General features: G+C 42.3%; 3 protein-coding genes and 1 non-coding gene across 7 annotated transcripts; 3 read left to right on the forward strand and 1 right to left on the reverse strand.

Moving 5' to 3' along the window:
• Positions 1-1713: 1713 nt before the first annotated feature.
• On the forward strand, positions 1714-6161 carry LOC133925133 (protein TIFY 3-like). Of its 2 annotated transcripts, none has more exons than XM_062370984.1 (5): positions 1714-1975; positions 4259-4361; positions 4460-4682; positions 4785-4842; positions 5783-6161. In XM_062370984.1, the coding sequence occupies exons 1-5, from the start codon at positions 1836-1838 to the stop codon at positions 5877-5879; spliced, it is 621 nt and encodes a 206-aa protein (XP_062226968.1). In that variant the 5' UTR covers positions 1714-1835; the 3' UTR covers positions 5880-6161. The 2 variants fall into 2 exon arrangements, with proteins under 2 accessions (XP_062226968.1, XP_062226969.1); XM_062370985.1 differs by having other exon boundaries at positions 1717-1975; positions 5786-6161.
• A 1191-nt stretch (positions 6162-7352) lies between these two features.
• Positions 7353-9951, reverse strand: LOC133925131 (protein FATTY ACID EXPORT 7-like). Its single transcript, XM_062370983.1, has 3 exons — positions 9355-9951; positions 7894-8028; positions 7353-7777 (listed from the first exon to the last, which is right to left on the reverse strand). Exons 1-3 carry the CDS (start codon positions 9698-9700, stop codon positions 7635-7637), a joined length of 624 nt encoding a protein of 207 aa, XP_062226967.1. The 5' UTR covers positions 9701-9951; the 3' UTR covers positions 7353-7634.
• A 74-nt stretch (positions 9952-10025) lies between these two features.
• On the forward strand, positions 10026-10141 carry LOC133925728 (U5 spliceosomal RNA). The gene has a single exon (XR_009910996.1). It is a non-coding gene; the product is annotated as a U5 spliceosomal RNA (small nuclear RNA).
• An 877-nt stretch (positions 10142-11018) lies between these two features.
• On the forward strand, positions 11019-15879 carry LOC133925130 (vacuolar cation/proton exchanger 3). Of its 3 annotated transcripts, none has more exons than XM_062370981.1 (12): positions 11021-11465; positions 11758-11979; positions 12327-12394; positions 12464-12492; positions 12580-12776; positions 12855-13067; positions 13340-13474; positions 13770-13886; positions 13972-14025; positions 14302-14418; positions 15067-15160; positions 15492-15879. In XM_062370981.1, the coding sequence occupies exons 2-12, from the start codon at positions 11761-11763 to the stop codon at positions 15500-15502; spliced, it is 1254 nt and encodes a 417-aa protein (XP_062226965.1). In that variant the 5' UTR covers positions 11021-11465; positions 11758-11760; the 3' UTR covers positions 15503-15879. The 3 variants fall into 3 exon arrangements, with proteins under 3 accessions (XP_062226966.1, XP_062226965.1, XP_062226964.1); XM_062370980.1 differs by having other exon boundaries at positions 11023-11465; positions 11753-11979; XM_062370982.1 differs by lacking the exon at positions 14302-14418 and having other exon boundaries at positions 11019-11465; positions 11753-11979.
• The last annotated feature ends 4321 nt before the right edge of the window (positions 15880-20200 follow it).

A 20200-nucleotide genomic window follows, 5' to 3' on the forward strand; every position in this document is an offset into this window, starting at 1 on the left:
GTGAGTAGATTCGTCTTGAAAAATAATATTTTGGTATCATATTTTTTTGGATTTTATAAATTATTATAAAAAAAGTAGAGGTAAAGCTAGTATCGGTGACCATATCTTATTTAAAATATTAAGTGTTTATGATTGAAGAGAGTGTTTGATTCATTTTCCGTGCCATATACCTATTACTTATTGCGAGAAATTTTAACGCTTTGCATGTTTGGTTTGCCTGTCTTAAAAAGGCATGTGATACTACAGACACAAGTCAAACGATATTAAGCCATTCTCAATATTTTGTTTCTCAGTGATATTTTAGAGTGAGAGTAAGAAATTTATGTTAAGAAATAAAATTTTAATATATGTACACATTGCTTATTTCTTAAGGTCTCTTAAAACAATTTATTGTCTCATAATCATTTTAGAGAGAGAAAGAAATTTATGTTAAGAAATAAAATTTTAATATATGTATACGTTGCTAGTATTTTCTATAAAAAACAAGTTTTATTTTTCTCTTTTTAAATAACTTACTACATCAGTTTTTTTTTATATTACCTAATTAATATCTACCAAACTAGCTTTGTTGGAGAATTAGGAAATGCCTTATGAAATTTGCGACCTTGTCAGTTTTTTTTGTCTGGTTGAAGATGGTTTTGGTCCGTAACAATGTATGGTTAAAATTTAAAATTAAATAACATACGTGATCATATTTACTGAAAAAGATAATATATCATCATATTATAATTTTAGTATCAGTATTCGACACCTTATTTATCGAAAACAAAATTTCAGTACGTCGTACGCTGAAAAAACGCGGACCCGGTCATATTCAGCATATGAGGTGTTGAATATGCCACTATAACCCATATCCGACACCTCATATACCGAAAATCATGTGTATTTGACACATGAGGTACAAAATATAGTATTGTAGCTTATATTCGGCACCTTAAATATAAAAAATCAGGTGTATTCGACATATAATGTGCTCAATATGGCCTATACATGAGGTTTTCGGTATAAAATAATAGCATCAAAGTGCCCGCAGCCCGTACAGACCATATTCGGTATACGAGATGCCGAATACGACACTGTAGCCCATATTCAGCACACCATGTACCGAATACACCTGATTTTCAGCATATGATGTTTCGAATACACCTCGTGCCGAATACGGTCGAACCCGCGTTTTTTTAATGTGCGATGTACCAAAAGTCAGTTTTCGGTAAATAAGATGCCGAATACGGATACTAATATTGTAAATACGATAATATATTATCTATTTCGATAAATATAATCATATATGTTATCTAATTTCAGATTTTAGGCCGCAATGTACTCTTTTTCCGTGCCGTCTTTATACGTATTTATTGCAAGAGACCGGATGCTTCGTCCACCTAGTTTGACCGTGCAGAAGAAAAGGCACACGGAGTACATTTGTCAAATGATATTTGCAATTTTCACAATAAAATAAGCAACCATGTAATACCCTACCTAGCCGGTTAACGCCAACAAACCAAACAACGATTTAATACAACAAAAAGTCTATAGTTGATCAACCAACTCTATCGTCGCAAAATTTTACCCAAAAATATATGCATCTAGGACCACAGTGCTGCTCAACAGGTCATACGAAAATGGAAAGAGCGAAATAGAAAAAAAAAATTCATTTTGCAATTATTTAATATAAGTCCGTCACACCATTCACATGCGTCGTTTGCTGTGCACATACCCGCGCCCGCGCCCGCGCCCTCTACTTTCCTTTTTTTTATTTTCAAGTCCTCCCGAGTCCTTCCCAACTCCCGTCCCCAGAGAGAGAGAGAGAGAGAGAGAGAGAGAGAGGAGGTGAGATGGATCTGTTGGAGAGGAACATTAAGAAGGGGGAGGAGGAGGAGGCGCGCAAGGAAGAGGAGAGGAAGGAGGACAAGAAGACCCAGGAGTTCCAGCAAGGCCAAGGACTCAGCCTCTCACTCGCCAGCGGCAGCAGCAGGTAGCCGCCTCCTACCCCAACTCTTCGAATTCAGGAGAGGATTCTCCGAGGATTTTGCATCTGTCGGGTGATTCGTAGCTGTTTGGTCTTCGGTCGGTCAAATTTGGGTTCTTTTCTTCCTTGTCCATCCTTCTTCTCCCAGTGCTTCCCCCTTTCTTGTTCCAGACGCACTTTTGCACTTGGCACCCCGAGCTTTGGCATTATGAGCCTGGCTGCAGTTTGGTGGATCAAATCCGGTTGCAGAGGCCCTGGGCGAGGATTCTGAGTCGGAGTGGCGGATTCAGGAACGCGTCTTTGCTCTTGTTCACCCCATCGCTGCGGCCAAAATCATCCGTCTTTCCTTTCATGTTGTTGGTTCTCTTTTGCGCTTTGCACCTACTTCTGTTGTGTTACTGTTACCATGGAAGCAGCCTTGCATCCTTAGGTTGGATCATATTACGGTGTAATTTTAGTTGCACGTGTTCTTATCCATATGTTGCGAGGACGTTGATGAGTTGCTGGAAATCTTGGCGTTTCCAGTCCTTATCTTGATTCGTCGCTGTTGATAACTCGTTTGAGTTTCTTCCTCTTATTCTGATATCATTAATTCGTTGTTGCGAAAGAAACTCCTTTCATTGCTTGCTTAATGGCAGAAATCTCCTCCTTCTGCGCTTGGGCACGCAGTAAAGTAAGATAGTTCTTGGCGATAAAAAGCCTGCATGTCCTTAATCAAGTTTACTTATATGGGAGAACCGATTTAGTTCCCTTGACTAGATGAGTTTTTGTTTAGGCTAAAATGGTTAGCTTTTTTATGGTTAAGCCTTGGGAAAGAACTTTGGCCGAGGGTGTACAGATCCAAGCGACCCTTTCCCCTTGCTGTAGAAGTTCTTTAAAGCTTTATGAAATGCTCTCAATTGAATTGCAGGAAGGTTAACAATGGAAAACTCTTTTAAAGTCACTTACATTGTTACTATTTGTGATGAAAACCCTGAGTTAAAAATGGGAAACAGGCATAGATCTGATGAAAAAGTTGAGTTTAGCAGGCATACAGCTTCCTTAATACTGCCAGTTAACAATGATTCGGATAAAAAGGTACTTATCTGGAGACTAGCCTGTGGTAGGGGACCAAGGAGACGTAGGTTCTGCCAACCAATTCAAGACATCGAACTGTTTATACCCGCTGATATGTCAAGCTACTTTTTCCTTCCTTGTTTGCTGCAAACATGGGATGGTTCTCTTGACCTGATACTGATCTCAGGGTTTTCGGCAGATGTGTTGGTTGCACTATGCTCAGTTGTTCACTATATTTATTCTGAAGCATTAATTTGTTTTGCCTCAACCATGCTAGAACATTTTCATGTATGGTTCTGCTACTATCAGTTTCATTTTGTTTTCCAGATATAGTTATCCACTTGGTTGTGAACAATAGACACTGTGTTTCGAATTAACCAGATTCAAGGAAATTATTTTATGACTCTGACAAAACTGGGCTCTAATTAAATAGGATTGTTACGGAAAAATACACTTGGCATTTTCTAGGATTGTTTCGGAAAAATACAGATGGTTTTATCCGCATTATTTTTAGACAAGGCTTTGAGGAAAACCATGTGAAGTTGTCCTTAGCAACTTCTTTGGATATCTATCACTTACAGATGATTATATCACTCTATCACTTAGCATGAAACCTTAAAAAATATTCTTTGAATGCAGGTTCCATTAGGTCCCATAATCTTTTTTCTTTGAATGCAAATTCCATCCACCTTTGACAACCCTTTGAACTAGTGAGAAAAATGACCGGAGGCTGTTGTACCTGTACTGCACGTGTTGAATACTTCAGACCTAGGACTAGAAAACTCCAGGCCTAGTCTGCTGTTATTTGATCTCAAATCTTAAGGTATAGATGCTGTTAAAGGCAGAATGTGGGGACCAATGAAATAGTTATCAACATTGATGTTGGCTTAAACAGTACAATTTTGAGGTACTGACAGTTGTGAGTTCCCCCCTGTGGCCACTGACAAGATTAGGATGTAAGTTGCGCCTGAGAGAATCCGTTCACTGGCCTAGTAGAAATATCTTTTCTACCAGAGATTTACCTCTGCTTTTTCCAGTCATTTAGGAAGTAGGATAATTACTTTCTATATCATGCAATTGTGTTGAACTCATTACATGGCCTTCTTACATGCTTTTATCTGCGCGATTAGTCAGAGGGCCATGTATCTTCTAACTTTCCAGTTCAGTTATGCTATGTGATTTCATTTTATTTTTCTTTGCATGTTCTTATTTTTCTGCATCATTTATCATAAGGTCTGGAATGTTGCCGATGTCGACCCCTTCAGCTAATCCTGCACAGTTTACAATTTTCTATGGTGGATCAGTATGTGTGTATGACTCAGTGCCACCAGAGAAGGTAATATTATATTTACTTTTTACACATCTTTTACGTTATTGGGCTAACTGTTAAAATACTTATGCTAATACACCACCTGCTACATTTGGCATTGACAGGCTCAAGCAATCATGCTTATTGCAGCCGCTGCAGCCGCTGCGGCAGCCACCAAAAGCAATACTGCTACTGCTGTTAAGCCTCCAATGATGCCTGCAGCCACTGTTGCCCCAGCAGCAGTCTCTCCTGTGCTCACACGGTCTCTCTCACTGCAGAGCACTTCTGTAGCAACTGGGCAACCTCAGGTTGTTGCTGACCCTGGCTCAATATGCAAGCTTCAGGCTGGTAAGATCACTACATCTTTTGGGGGAAATCCAGAAATTGAATGCTTTTATCAATCTTGATATCGTCTAGCGTAGAATGAAACTATTTTAATCTGTTGTGCAGATCTTCCCATTGCCAGGAGGCACTCCCTTCAGCGCTTCTTGGAGAAACGTCGTGACAGGTTAGCATGATGTTCTGAAGCTTATTCTTAGGCACCTTCTTCAACAGATTTAACTGGTTTTGAAATGCTGTATGTTCTACCACATCATTCAACAGTATATTATGCATATTTGCTCTCCTCTAGGTAGAGTAAATATGTAAATTCATTTGGCCTTGCAATCGTATTGGAAAGACTGTTCTTTTTTCAACTGGAATGATATAGAATAAAAAAAAAATATTAAACTGTTAAGGTAGCTATGGCATGTGATACAATCTATTTCCAGTCGAGTGCTCGACGACTGCATCTGCGTATGATACAAAAATGTGACTATTTCATTGGAAACATACCTGTAAGATACTTAAGTATTTGCTTTTGTTTGAGTTGGACATATATAGGTTTACTAATATCTCTAAATTTTATTCAGAGCCAGAATGACTAGAGAGCATGCTTCCATAATGCAAAACATAGCCTTAAATCATGTAACTTTTGTAGTTTTCAAATATCTGCAAATTGAGATTAACACTATTGATTTTAGTTCTAGACCAGCAATGAATACATTTTTTTTTAACACCATGCATTTTATAGCTCATATTTTTGCCTCACGATCTGTTGTTTTAGGTGGAAGTTGTAGCTTGAAATCAATATTACTGCATTTTGCTGCTCAATAGAACAGAAGATAACCAAACTATAGTAAATGTACTTGCATCATTTTTCTTGTTGGAAAAAACAATATGATAATTTGTGCATTGCTTTATGATCTCCTGTTTTATTTGAAAAGGAGCCTATGTGGAACGCAGATGCTATATTTTAGCTTGTAAACTGTCAACATCTCAGCAGTAAACTGATTGTTAGGTTCAGATGCCTGTTTTGTATTATCTTAAAACTGTAGTTTGGAATTAGTTTCCGATGTCCTTATTTATTCTGGAGTTCTGAGTTCGATTGATTAAATCATCACATGAAGCAGGATTGTGAACAAAGCTCCATACAGTCCCGTGAAATCATTCGAGGGCATGGAGGCACCTGGGATGGAGATGACTGACGAGGGCAAGGCCCAGTAACTTGAAAGACAGAGCCATGAACCGGTAAGTTTGAATGGTGAAGGCTGACGTTTGGAGGCAGGGAGATGTGTGTGTTAGGTTATGTCACACCTCAGAACCTTACTAATAATGGGATCGGAACCTCTATTACCTTTGTTCTGCTGTCATGCGCTAGTTTATTCTGCCGTTAATTCGTTTACCTGCGTACCGAACCGCTATAATATGTCAATGTATATCATGCCTATCATTTGATAATGTTACAATGTTCGTCTAGTAATGATATAATACCATCTGTGCCATCAATCCTGTTTTGTTTGAGTTTGGCCTTCACTTGCCTGTTTGGTTGTTCCATTTTATGGTTCTAGTCTAATGGAAGCAATAGCCTCGGGATGGTGTTCCTCGCTATCCACCAGCCTAGAATTCGTGGCAGGCATCGGTGCCGGTGCGAACTGGCGCCACGGCTGTTCGGTGGCAACCAGGAAACCGGTGGTTCCTGTGGCAACCAGGAGCGCCGCGTCCCTCGTGCGGCCCGTGCCCTGTGCACTTGGTTCGTTGATCCCTTACCGCGACATCCGAGATGACCAAACGCCGCGGCCAATTCATGCGTTCGGAGGACGCCGCTACCACAATGGCAGACGATCTGCCCCCGCCGCCTTCGCTACTCCCCGTTCCGACCTCACGGACCACGGCGAACACCCGGCCCCGTGCGTGGTAGCGGCCCATCGCCCTGCAGCGTCAACGCCGGATGCGCGGGGGGTGTGCGACCCGAACCGCCGTGAATCCGTGATGCCCACACATCTTGCGCTGCAAATCTCGCATTCAGCTGGCCACGCACGCTCGCCCCCGTAGCTGTGCAGGCCTCACCTTTTCGAGGCTTCGCGACCACTTATGGTTTCCAAGAACGGGCAGAAATATGTGCGCCGTCGCGTCTCCTGCAATAAGCTGATCGAGTTTTCTACTGCACCTGCAAAACGAGGGCTCTCTATATCAGATGGGTCAATCATCTATCAAAGCTAGAAGCTGGCTGAACTAGACGTGTTCATAGTTACTTGCATCCGTGGAAAAGAAAAATGAACAGTTAATTACTACCTGACTCACGTGGTTAGGATCCTTGTGGTCGGACATGCCCATACGAGTTTGAATCCTAAATTTAGCACGGGTGCTCGTATTTTTCAGAATTGAATTCTAAGAAAAATAGTACATACACGTGTATATACGTTTAGTAGTCAAAGTGTGTGCTCTCGCTATAAGATTATATACATCCAATCATATGTAGACATGTGTGCTAGGATACATTCACATTGATGTGTATGGATGAGTATAGTGTGCTTCCTTATAGTCAAACAAAAACTAGTACTCGACGTCGACTGATTGTGATGCAGACGTCGTAATCATTCAACAACTGCATCAACATGTCTTCGGCCGTGCCGACAAATCTGTGGTTTTTTTCCTTTTAACGAGCTGGCGCGTTATCCTTAATGAGCATACAGAGGATCAATCCAACCGCAACAGTCTATGCTGCTATAAAATCTGCATCGAGATTACAGATATGATTCCCCAAATGTTTATTCTCCGACGATAATAGCTCACATGATTTTACCCACACTGTCTCATAACATAGCATGAACTAAACTTGGCACCGAGTAAAAAACTAAAACGTCCACCAAGAAGGATAACGGTTCTTTCAAGTTCTAAAACACCAAAGGGATGCAAAAGTGCATCAAGCAGAAAGATGATAAAGTTAGGGAGTGCATATGGTGACTGCCCCTGATTGCATCACGCATGCGAGCTACGCAGGATCCCATGGAAGTATCCTCCGACCATGACCAGGGATACAAGAGACACAACACCGGCTGGGAATATCTTCCCGGACTTCTTGAAGCGAGATCCCATCACTGACAGCAGTGCACCAGATATACCTGGAATGCAAAATTTGGCGACATAAGGTGAACAAACCAGGTTGATGAAACTCCCAAGCAAGGACGAGAAGGGCCAAAGGACCACAACGAGATGGATCAGGGAAAAAATGGATTACCTAAACCAATTGACGATGCAAAGACGGGCCTAACTGGGAGTTGAGTGTGGACGAAGTACAGGACCAGGGCTGATATACCTCCTGCGGCTAAGGACTTCTGGCTTCCACTCTTCATGTACCCCATTATGCCACCAGCTATAGAAGTTAAAAGCACAACAATCAGTTCCCATAAAATGTTGCAATTCGTTACATTCAAAGAAAAGTTTGCAATTTGGTGGGGATAGTCAATCTAGCAAACTTTTGCATCTCAAAATACATTCAGGCACAATGCATCTAAAACAGATAATTAAAAATGGCAGGACTAGTATAGATTGAAAGAGCTAAAGGTATGCCATGAGTTTGTAATTTTTTGCTACTTTACCAGACACAATAAATATGGGGAAAAGGAACACCGAATATCAAAGGCATCAGAAAGAGCACCAAAAAACCGTTGTGGATTTTAAACACTCTTTTGTAGAATGAAGTCAACTATTTCTACTTTGTTTGGTTGTTCATGATATCCATCTTTGGATCTTCCTAGGAGAATATTTTAAATTCTTATTTTTTCATAAGCCGTTAATGGATTAAGACTATAAGCAAGAGAGCATTCTGTGGTACACAGAGAGGCTGAACCTTTATTCTACATTTGCCAAGACATCCCAGTTTCATCATTGTTATGAGTCTTATGACGCTGGCTGTAGTTGAGTAATCACAAGAGTGGGGCTTGAATGAGAGTGAGATCCAACACACAATGAGTTGTGTTGATCTCATTGGTTTATATAACATGCACGCAACGTGCAGCTAACTAACTAAATCCCGAAACTAACGTGATCTAGTCATGGAAGTAGGGAAATGCAAACATGTACAAGGAGGTGGCAACAATATCGCTAACAGGGCTGACTTTTTTTTATGATGTGCTATTATCAAGTCAACTGTGAGTTGTGACCACTGGCATCAAATTAGTCGTTCATTAACTGTCAGGGGCAACGAGATTTCACAATGCACAGGATGAAGCTAAGAAATATATGCCATCTAACGAGGAGGCAACGGTCCAGTACGCAAAAGACCGAACGCACACAATAAGCATAGTGAGTACTGAGAAATCATCACTTCCTAAAGAAGTCAGGATGTGCCAGACTAATCATTACTTTGGTGTTTACATATAACACCAAAGTAAGATCGATAACGCAGACTAATCTTCAACTCAAAGGAAAAGTTAATGACCGAAAACAAGTGCGAGATAGTGCAATGGAGGAAGACGAAAAAGGGCAATAGAAAACGAAGGCAGGACAGTCCCAGATCGCTCATTTGCCTTTCTCGGCGAATCAACCCTCCATATAACATTTACAATTCGGACCAGATTTTCTCGTGTTGATCAAGAACTGGTCTCAATTCGTAATGTAAATAACACGCCTCACTCAAATCCAGGGCATTCGCAACGGATCACTACGGGATAAAAAGGAGAAAAGCTATCGGCATTACCTCCGACGAGTGCGGCGTAGGCGAGGGTGAGCTTCTGCGACATGGACAACCCCTCCCCCATCTTGTCACCCTCCTCCTCTCCTCCCCCCTCCTGACCACCTCCCCGCGGATCGCTGTCGCCGCCGCCGCCGCCGCCTGCACCCTCACCGCCTTCCGATCCGCCGCCGCCCCCGAGCTCGGGCTCCTTGGTCGCGACGGCCGCGAGGAGGCGGGACCGGAGGGGGATGGAGATGGGCACGGGAGAGGCGCGGTGCGGGAGGTGCAGCAACGAGGACTGGGAGCCGGAGATCGGAGGCGGGGGCAGGGCGAGGGGCGCGAGCGAGGTCGTCGCGAGGGCGAGGGCCATGGCTCTGTGCTCGGGCCCACTAGACGTCCTCACTGGGGGCGGTGACTAGGTGGAGGTTACTGTGACACTGCAGGTGGGGCCTCAAGTCCAGGAAAATGTTCTTTTTCTCGGATTTTTCTCGCGCTGCCTCTGCGGGCCCGGCCCAATAGCCGTTCGTGACGGGAGTTGGGAGCTCTCACGGGCCTGGCCCAAATTGGTTGGCACAGCAGCGCGGCAGGGAGCGTGAGATGTTGGGAGGGATTAGTACCACCTCGCTGCTTCGGGAAAGTTGCGTGCCGAGGGAGTAGAATATAGAGGGGGCCAGGGCGACCGTCATAAGGCACGCAGCTGCGCGGTGAGCACAAAGCGAACTATTCTTTCGCCTTTTACTAAAGAATACCGTGTGCGCGCCGCAAATAGCAGCATACGCCTATTTTTGGAGGAAATCTCCTTTTGGAGGGCCCCCACAATTCGAAATGAAGTTTGTGAAATTTATCAGATGCTATATGTTATTCAAATTTAGTCGGTTTCTTTAATTTGAAAGTTCAAAGAAAGCCTATGGTAGAATAACATACTAAATTTACTAAGAATGCTCTTTGACAAAGTCTACAAGTATTGTGTATTATTGTTTTGTACCACTATGCTGCTACAATTATATCTACGATTTTTATAGTACATGTGGCAACTTGCACGGGGGAGTAACCAATTTCCGCTTTTAGGGAATGGTAGAATAATTTCCATATTGTATTATAATGGTGCTCTTGATGTCAAAGTGCTGCCAACTGGGGCCATCGACATAAGTGCACCACTTGAAAACACAGCCGGCGATTTACTTGAACAATTTTTAAGAAGTGTGTGGCTCGGTTAAATACCTACAATAAAAGTTGCACCTTATCTGCACTTTCGTTCGAAAAAAATTACGCTTTCGCAGAGACTAGTAGAGTTTGTCTCAAGTCTATTTTGTTAGACTATTTCAAATTATTTTCTCTTTATTTCGTTTCTTTTTTTATATATATATTCATCTCCGATAGCTTTCTTTTGAGAGGAATTGTAAATAGAAAGTAGAGAGAATCTTGTTCTGAAAGTAATGATATTAAAAATTACTTTACGACAAGAACCGTGAAAGAAAATTGTTGAAACGCTGAAAAGAATAAAATTTCTATTGTGAAAGGATTTTGACGTATGAAGAGAAAGTTGAAGATAGTCTAAGTCAAATTCCCCCTGGAAGTGGATTGTTAAACTTGCACCATACTTTACCAATTCGAAGCGCGTACCGACCAATTCTCAAGCCTAAACGGGACGAAAAATATACAGAACACAGTGGGCATCGAAAATAGGTAGACGCCGTCTCACAAAAGAGAGAGGCCTCGGAGAAAATAACACGAAGCCACTGCACGCAAAGACGTCGTGCTTGCTACCCTCTGCGAATTCCCAAGGCCCCCAGGTCGGCTGCCTGGTTAGCAAGGAAGGAAGGAAGGCAGGCAGGCTGGAAACGGGCAGGATATTTGGTGGTGCGCACGGTGTGAGCCAGCAGCGAGCGACTCGGCACGGCATCGGCAGGGAGGGAGCCGGTGAACCACCTGTCCTCCATCCGGAATCCCGTAGAGGTTTCGCCGGCCCCGGCCTGCACGACTCCGCACTAGCTGTTTCCCGCCCCCACCATCCTGCCGGCGCTCGCGCCCTCGGCGGTGGCGGCGAATGATGATCCCTAGAGAGCCGCGGCGGCCAGAGCTCCCGTCCGACTCCTGATCCCGACTCCCCCGCCGATCGCAGCCGCAGTGTCCAGGTTAGTTGGTTGCCTCGAATTCGGGTAGGTGTCAACTTCTCGGATTTGGGTGGATAAGATGATTGTTTGCTGCTCGATTGGGTTAGGCTCGGTGTGGATCTGGGAGGCGGATGTAGCTGCCTGCCTTAATTAGTGAGTAGATTTGAGAAGCAGCAAAACTGAAGTAGGAATTTCCAATTTTGAGACGCGTCTAACAGAAAAGGAAATCAAATTAAGTCTATCTCGCTGGAGAAAAGTTTCATTTTTGTGTATATTTGCTCACATGTACTATTTTCCTGTGGTGGTAGACTAGAGGATGGAGAGTCCTCAAATCGAGATGGGGGGTTCCAAGGTCAACAGCCCACAAGTGCCGAACGGCGGCCTGAGGCCAAGCATGGCTGGGTCCTGGAACTCGCAGAGGACTGTTGAGAGGGCGCTCAAGAGTATCAGGATCGTCATTTTCACCTCCAAGCTCAACTTGCTGCTGACGTTCGGGCCTGCGTCCATCATTCTCCACTTCACCTCTAGGAGGCATGTAAGTGTTGCTCCGAACCTATCTCCACTGAGGTGCTGTCCGATTGGTCTGGATGGTTTCGATAGTTGTAGGGTAGTAGGGTGTTACTGTATGACGTCTGTTTATTCAGCGGCAATAAATACAGGCTTCAAATAACACTTATAAAAGAAATCAAGAGTACCCATCTTTGCACACTAATAATTTGGACTCACTACTTTTCAACATGGTTTGTTTAGTAGTTTTGGTTATGCCACTGCATGTTTCATCATTGGAAGACCTTCTTCGTTTTAGTCCAATGGTAGTGTTATCAGTGATTCTCTTGTTGTTAAATCATTGCTGACATGCTTTCCATGGTATAAAAATTGCAGGGATTGGTTTTCCTTTTCAGCATGCTAGGAATAACACCTTTAGCAGAGCGTTTGGGTTATGCAACTGAGTGAGTTGATAAACTCCCTACTTATTTTTCCTGCCTTACTGAATTTTGATGCCAATGATTGTTCTACAGGCAGCTTGCGATATACACTGGTCCAACAGGTATGTCTGTTTCGCTTTATGGCTATGGCCAATTTAAAATCAGAGAATCCTCAAACAACAATTAATTTCATCTTCCCTGAACTGCAGTTGGGGGCCTTCTGAATGCTACGTTTGGAAATGCAACCGAGATGATAATTGCAATGTATGCTTTGAAAAATGGAATGATTCGAGTAGTGCAGCAGTCACTATTGGGTTCCATATTATCAAATATGCTGTTGGTTATGGGCTGTGCTTTCTTTGCTGGTGGTATTGTTCATCGCAATAAAGACCAAGTCTTCAGTAAGGTGATGTTTGTGTGACAGTTTTTTGTCTTCTTCACAGAAACTCTGATAGTGAGATTAATTAATATTTTATTTTTACAGGCAACTGCAGCTGTCAACTCAGGTTTACTGTTGATGGCTGTCATGGGATTGATGTTTCCTGCTGTACTTCATTTCACACATTCAGAAGTGCGGCAAGGAGCATCCGAGGTTGCTCTTTCAAGGTTCAGTAGTTGCATTATGCTCGTGGCATACGCAAGCTATCTCTATTTCCAACTGAGTGGACGGAGCAGCATCTACAGTCCAATTGGCAGTGTAAGTTTGGTGCCTCATTTTCATTCTTCCTTGCTGGTGATAAGAACCATAACCATGATGCTATAATTTCTATTATGAGTATGGTTGTGTCAGTCTACGTTAGTCCAGTGTATCACACACTATGTCGGCGCTTTCATTTGGAACGCCATATGACAAACCAAATCCTTGTGATAACGAACTGCTTGCAATATTGTGTTGCTTTAAGGTAAAAGGGTGCAATCCATGCTTGGTCATTTGCTCATTTTTTTTCACTATACTCATATATATTGTAGGAAGAGGTGCCTAATGAGGATGCCACAGAAGAAGATGAAGAAGCTGAAATTGGCATGTGGGAGGCCATTACATGGCTTGCAGTGCTAACACTGTGGGTGTCCGTCCTTTCTGAATACCTAGTTAATGCCATTGAGGTATTCTTTTTCACTGATATAACAAGACAGAAAAAAAGAGAACATTAATTTTTATTCATCTGTGGCAAATGAAACTTGTTAAAGCTAACTTCCTACAGTTGACAAGCAATTATATTTTGATGTTACTGAATCACTGACAAGGAAAATGCTTACGTTAAATTTAGAAATGAGTGCATATAGTTATCCTGTAGGACATCGAACTACTCTTACCATGCTGTACATTGTTAGTCTTACTGGTCATCTGTATAGCTCTGCAAGGATGTACTTGGTCACTGTTTTGCTCTATTGCTGTCAGGGAGCATCCGATTCGTTGAACCTACCAGTGGCTTTTATCAGTGTTATTTTGCTTCCTATTGTGGGCAATGCAGCTGAACATGCTAGCGCAATAATGTTTGCCATGAAAGATAAGCTTGTAAGTGTTCACATGTGCTTAGTTTTTATTCTTCTGTTGCTCCTTAGTTGTTTAGTGTTCATACATATGATTGTCTCTGCTGCAGGACATAACGCTAGGTGTTGCAATTGGTTCATCAACACAGATATCAATGTTTGTGGTAATCTTTTTTAACTTATTATTCCATTTATGATCTGTGCATTCACATTCTCACTTGTTCAGTTAACTATACACCTTTTCAAAGATTGACACGTGCCTTATGTAGATTACTGTTCACATTCTACTTGTTTATGATATCATTTTTTCCTCTCTTTCTTTGAAGTAATCGGGAGGGACAACCCCTACATAAATTTTCATTAAATAAACAGAAAGTACATTACAGATTACCGAAAATACCTTAGACTGATGTTTGACATGATATTCTCCATTAATACAGATTCCATTTTGTGTTGTTATTGGTTGGATGATGGGACAAAAGATGGACTTGAATTTTCAACTATTTGAAACAGCAACTCTCTTCATAACCGTACTTGTGGTGGCATTTATGCTACAGGTAGGTTCTAAGGTTGCTGAAATGGAAATTTGCTTCTGCCGTCGTATGGGTAAGATGCCCACTATTTTATGGGGCTAGACTGGACTTGTTTGAAATGTTACAGTCCACTATTTTAACATTGACTAAGTTTTTGTTAAATGGCTGTTATTAGCTGCAGTGCATTAATGGCTATATTGTACACTGAAGTTTATGTTAACTCCTTAAACCAACAATAACTTAGAACAATACAATTTCTCTGAATTCCTCCTTTTTCTCTTGAGTGCCATCAAGCCAAGGTTGCCGAGCACCTGGGACAATGGCATCACCACAAGCACTGACCCAGCATGTAGTGCGTAGGAAATTTTTTATGTTTACTGTGATGCTTGTAAATGTTGGTGAAGCTAAGCTGAAGTTTCTCAGGGTTCCATAAGCTCATTTTGATCTATATAGGTTTACTTATAGTTAAGAGCTGGTATCTTATTTGTAAAATCACCTTTTTACAATCTCTCTGCATTCCTAATTTATAACTGGTAATTTGTGTGGTCTCTCCTTGAATTGTGATATGGTTGGCCAGCTGTCTTGTTGTTTCATTTTCACTGAGATCTGTCTTTTACAAACTAGAGTTACTTTTGATATCTGAACCTGTGCAATGTGTTTGTTTCTTCGCAGGATGGCACTGCGAACTACTTGAAAGGACTTATGCTGATCCTGTGTTATCTGATAGTTGCTGCCAGTTTCTTTGTTCACGTTGATCCACAATCCAGTGAGTAGCATTTTCTCTGTTAGTCATGCTTTTTTTTCTTTCTAGTTTCCGTATCCCGCTTAGTTTAGTGAACTGTTCATGAAACGAGGCGAGCTTATACTTATACAGTTCATTTATACTGTTTTGATATACATTCTCCATTTTGCGCACATGTTAGCTGTTGTCTCCTGTATTGCTCTTTCTTGCCAACTTGATATTTTTTTATTGATGATAAGTGAGAATTGAACCAGTGGCGCTATATAGACTAGTTGATGATGATTTTCTTGCTATAATTTGAGGCTGCCTGAACAGCGAATAGCTATCTTAATATGAACATACAATTCTTTTTCAGGTGATGACTGATGCCACAAACGCTGTAAGTAGTGTACCAAAATACCTTTGAAGACTTGTTAATCCTGTTTTGTTGAGGGGCTCCATAGCAAAGCTCAGCCTACGTAAAGTAGCATGTTGACGCAAGGACACGGGAACATCACGCATCGTCGGTTCCTTCATGAATTGCAGCAGAAATTCTTGTATTGTGTTGTGTGCATACTGAGGCTGAGGGGGTACTAGGGGTAGTCACAATGTATACAGAAAAAAGAAAGGCGTCCATGTAAGCCTGTTATATTCGATTAATTGAGTGAACGCGGCCCTTTTCCTTTTTTCCTCAGGTTTATTTATTGGGTCGCAAATGCTATGTATATTTATGATTATAGCTGGGAATGGATTCGTGTTGTCAATGGATGGATCGGATGAAGTTGGATTTGGATTTTTGGTTGGATCAAGTCCAACTATAAACAAGGACATTAGATAAAGTTCATATTGAATTTTGAATAGTCCAATGGACACGTTCGTACAGAGTGGGGGAATTTCGGAGAGGGACAAAATGTCTAATTTTAGAATTTTTTTTTACCAATATATGAGACTCACAGAGCAAATAACGAAATTTTTTGATGAAATCTCGTGATTTTCGATAAAAAATTTGTAGAACAAAACTGAAACCATCTCTCTCATTCTCTCTCGGCTCTACTCACGGGGGCAAGGAGCCGGTGCATCGGAGAATCCTCACCCTCTCCTTTCTCTCCCTCTCCTCGGTTCTACTCACAGGGGCAAGGAGCCGGTGCGCTGCTGGCAAGGAGCAGGGCCGCCGGACTTGTGGGGCCGCACTGCCGAGCCGCGTCGACCTCCGGGCTTGTGGAGCCACGCCGCCGGGTTGTGGCGCGGCCCACTAGGCTCGCTCATTGTTGGAGTAGCGAGTACTTGCCGTTGGAGCCGCCACGGAGCGCGTCGTCTTTGGAGCCACGCGCGGGTGGTCGCCGCCGCAGCCATGAAGGAGCTTGCTCGCCATGACATGCGTGGGCGCTCACCGCCGTCGGAGCCACGCGCGGGCGCTCGCAGCCGCAGCCATGACGGGCCTGCTCACCATTGGAGCCGCGACAGAGGTCCTCGTCTTCGCCTCTTTGGAGGCATGCGCGGGCGATCGCCGTCGGAGCCACGCGCGTTCGCTGCCGAAATCGCAAGCCGGCATGGGAGGCAGCGAATGCCGGCTCCAGAACCAGAAGCTTTGTCGGGCTCCAGACTCCATTGCAGGTGTTGAAGGTGGAAGAAGACTCGGCGGTCCCAAGCCAGTGGCATTCCACGGTGCGGAATGAAGTGAAACACGAGGACAGGCATGGGAGTCCCAAATTCGCCCGCACGAGATCAAATTCACCGGCCCGGGGCACCCCTTCTTCCTCGACGCGTACGGCCGTCCCCCTGCCAGCGCTACTGCCAGGGCAGGGCTCACACTGGCCGGACCACCCAACCTCGGCCACCATTCATGTCACATACGATTTATATGTGGTTAGAATATTTAACACATAAAAATATTATAGATGAAATAACATCAGCAATATTTTAAAGAAATAAAAGTTTAATTTTTACAATAATTAATAAATATTATCTTTTCTGTAAATATTTATAGCAGAACAAAAACATTGGTGCATAATAACACCGTAAACAACTGACCAGGAAACATGTGACTAAAACGTTACGTCTCGTCTTGATATTCTTCAACATCTTCACTTACTGGGCAACACCATATATATCACATGACATAGGGAAAATAATAAGTGTGAGCACATACTATGCTTAGCAAGTGTGAATCGGGATTACTCGTTCCATGAACCGGTTCTTGGTATACCAAGCAGACACTACCACAAACTACAGCGCTTTCATGCACTTGTGCATTTTCGCACCAACATCATCTAACTTTCTGCTCGACATCCTTATATTCCATGTTGCTATAACAATTACCAGTATTCTCAACTTATAGTTGCATAGACCATTAGTCATGTTTAACCAACAACCTAACCATACCCTTGTGCAAAACTAAGTATAAGCTACCCAATATAACCACTACTGATAACTAGGGCGACAAGGGATGTATAGAGCATGATACTATAAGTAAATGAGATTCAGAATTAACAATATGCATATTTGAAATAAAGAGCGTATTTGAAAAACCGAGATCAGAATGTTCAAGGATACTTGTCTTTTACCCAAATGCTGCTCAGTGTTTGTCAAAATCTTAGTTTTGAAGTCCCTCAAACTGCTTCAGAACATTAACAACTAATTGAGGGAACTACCGACAAACAACACAAAGGAACACTAATAATAACATACCAAACATTATCAAAAACACTATAGTTAGATATATTATGATTTTAGAAAAAAATTGACGCAAGAATTACCTAAATCAGAGTTAGGATGAAAATGAGTGGGCTTTCGAAATATGAATTAGGCTGAAAAGGAAAATTTGGTTTACCAAAATTATCTTCCTATAGAAAAATGCTTTATTATGTAATCATTGCTTGAGGTTACTATACAAGGCTCAAGTATAGGGACAGACCATACTTCACTAACTAGGGCAAAGAGGATGATATGGTGTTGACTTGGCATGCCATACAAGCGCCGTCTTAGATTGAAGAAAGAGTATGCTAAGGTCTAGTCTCATCCACTCATGATGGATCAAATAACTGGAGATTACGCTTCTAGGTTAAGGATACCGTTAGCGACTCTACGTAGCGATGGCGGCTCGGGTTTCGTCGAAGATGACGACCGAGTGCGTGGCTTAGCCACTGACATTGACGTTGGGTTTTGATGGTGTTTTAGCGAAACGAGGGAAGCATAGCATAGAACGTGGAAATATTAACTCAGTGGTATTGTTGATTTTGAAGGGGTCGTTCGAGGTAGCAGCAACAGTGACGACTACTCTCAGATTCAACCGTGGTTGTGTCCAGATACAACGATGAAGATACATGTGTTCTCAGAGATTAGCTATGAAATTTGAGAAACTGCATAAACAAAAATATTCATATTTGATGGGAACACAGTTATATGGCACAGGTTTGGGTAGATCATTCCCTGAGAGGAAGATCGATCAGTGGAAATGAGATGGGTAAAGATTGCAGCATGCTGCAGTTGGCAACCATGTTTTGGTTGTGTCACTACACAACCAGTGAAGGAGTTCTAGGGTCACGTAGAAGACTTCATGGGACATACTGTGACGCAATTGGCGCATCTATAAGGCTTTTGAATTGACGGGGAACGCGAATGCAAAGCCGTTGCGTACGTAGAACGTGTCTAAACACTGGACAACGGACATATCGACCTTGATCCCAGAGGTTTAGGTGTTCTACTAGCCGAACTGTTTTTTGGAGTGGTTAAGGGCTACTAGGGTCACGCACCAGTGAAAAGTTTAAGGCGATTGGTGCAATATTCGACCGGGAACACCAATGCCAATCGACGGCCAAATGGTTGTCCACGATGGCGACGGATGCGACGGTGTATATCGGGCTTTGGCCAAGCCTGGGGGTTCGGTTAGGGGCTCACAAATGACGTCCATATTGGGGAAAAGAGGAGCGGAAGGGGATGGTCTGGGGTCCTCACCTTGCTACGATGATGGGGGAATGATGATATGCGGAGACAATGACAACACTGGCGGTAGCGGCATGTGGGCGATGCTCGGGCATGAGGTGACGATTGCTAGGGTTTGGGAGCATGGAATAGGGGAAGTGGAAGACGTGCAGCTCCTATTTATAGGGCGGGGGCGGCTGGCCGTGATGGACTTCAAGCCGAACACGACTCGAGTTCGAGTTAGGATTTCCTTTTCCTATTTCAAGAATAGATCGGATCCATCCGACTGCACTTTAGACTTTTTTTTATTTTTGATAAAGATAAATAAGAAAAGGTGCATGATCTCGACAAATTACTTTTGAATAACTTCAGAAATCATATGGAAGAACCATAGCATTTCATGACTCATTAATAAATTTCGGGCTATCCTGACATCCAGAACAGTGCGGCTCCATACCGTAATTGATGACTGGCTCAACATCGCACCCTTACGGTCACTTGTACCACTATATTTACCATAATAGATAATATTTTCTAGGTATGGGTAAAAGTGTTTTTACGGGGGCTCAGGCTGTGTAAGTTCGAATGATCATAGGTCCCTATAGCATGACGGTAACTTGTACCACTATCTTTATAAGAACATACTTGTATGTTTACACTTCGAATGACACTATAAATACAGATCTCTGGCCACCAAAGTAGAGGACCAATCTTTTGATGATGAATATATTTGGTGTTTCTTTATCTCCACTTTTTTCTCTAATTTTGAGTTATTCGTGTGAGTGTACTCTCACCGTATTTGTTGATATAAGATATTTTCTTCCCTCAAAAGTAGGTAAGATAAAACAATCACTTGGTAGATATATCAAATCGCAAAATTGATAGGTAGAATATTTTGAGCGTAGTCAACATCACCGACAAAGCATCAAGGTTCAAAAAATTGATGGTAACCGAGCAAAAATTGTGATAACCGACCATCTCGGTCCGGTTCGGTTTCAGAAACCGAACGGTAACCGAATTTGAATTCAAAAAATTTGAAAAAAAATTCAAAAAAAATCTTAAAAAAACTATACACAATTCTAAGACCTTCTGTGAAAAAAGTTTTCAAAAATAATGTATTTTGCATCATATTTTATAGGGAGGAAGTTTAAAAAAATGAAAAAA

The sequence above is a fragment of the Phragmites australis genome, chromosome 7 (genome assembly GCF_958298935.1).
Source record: "Phragmites australis chromosome 7, lpPhrAust1.1, whole genome shotgun sequence".
Taxonomy (NCBI): domain Eukaryota; kingdom Viridiplantae; phylum Streptophyta; class Magnoliopsida; order Poales; family Poaceae; genus Phragmites; species Phragmites australis.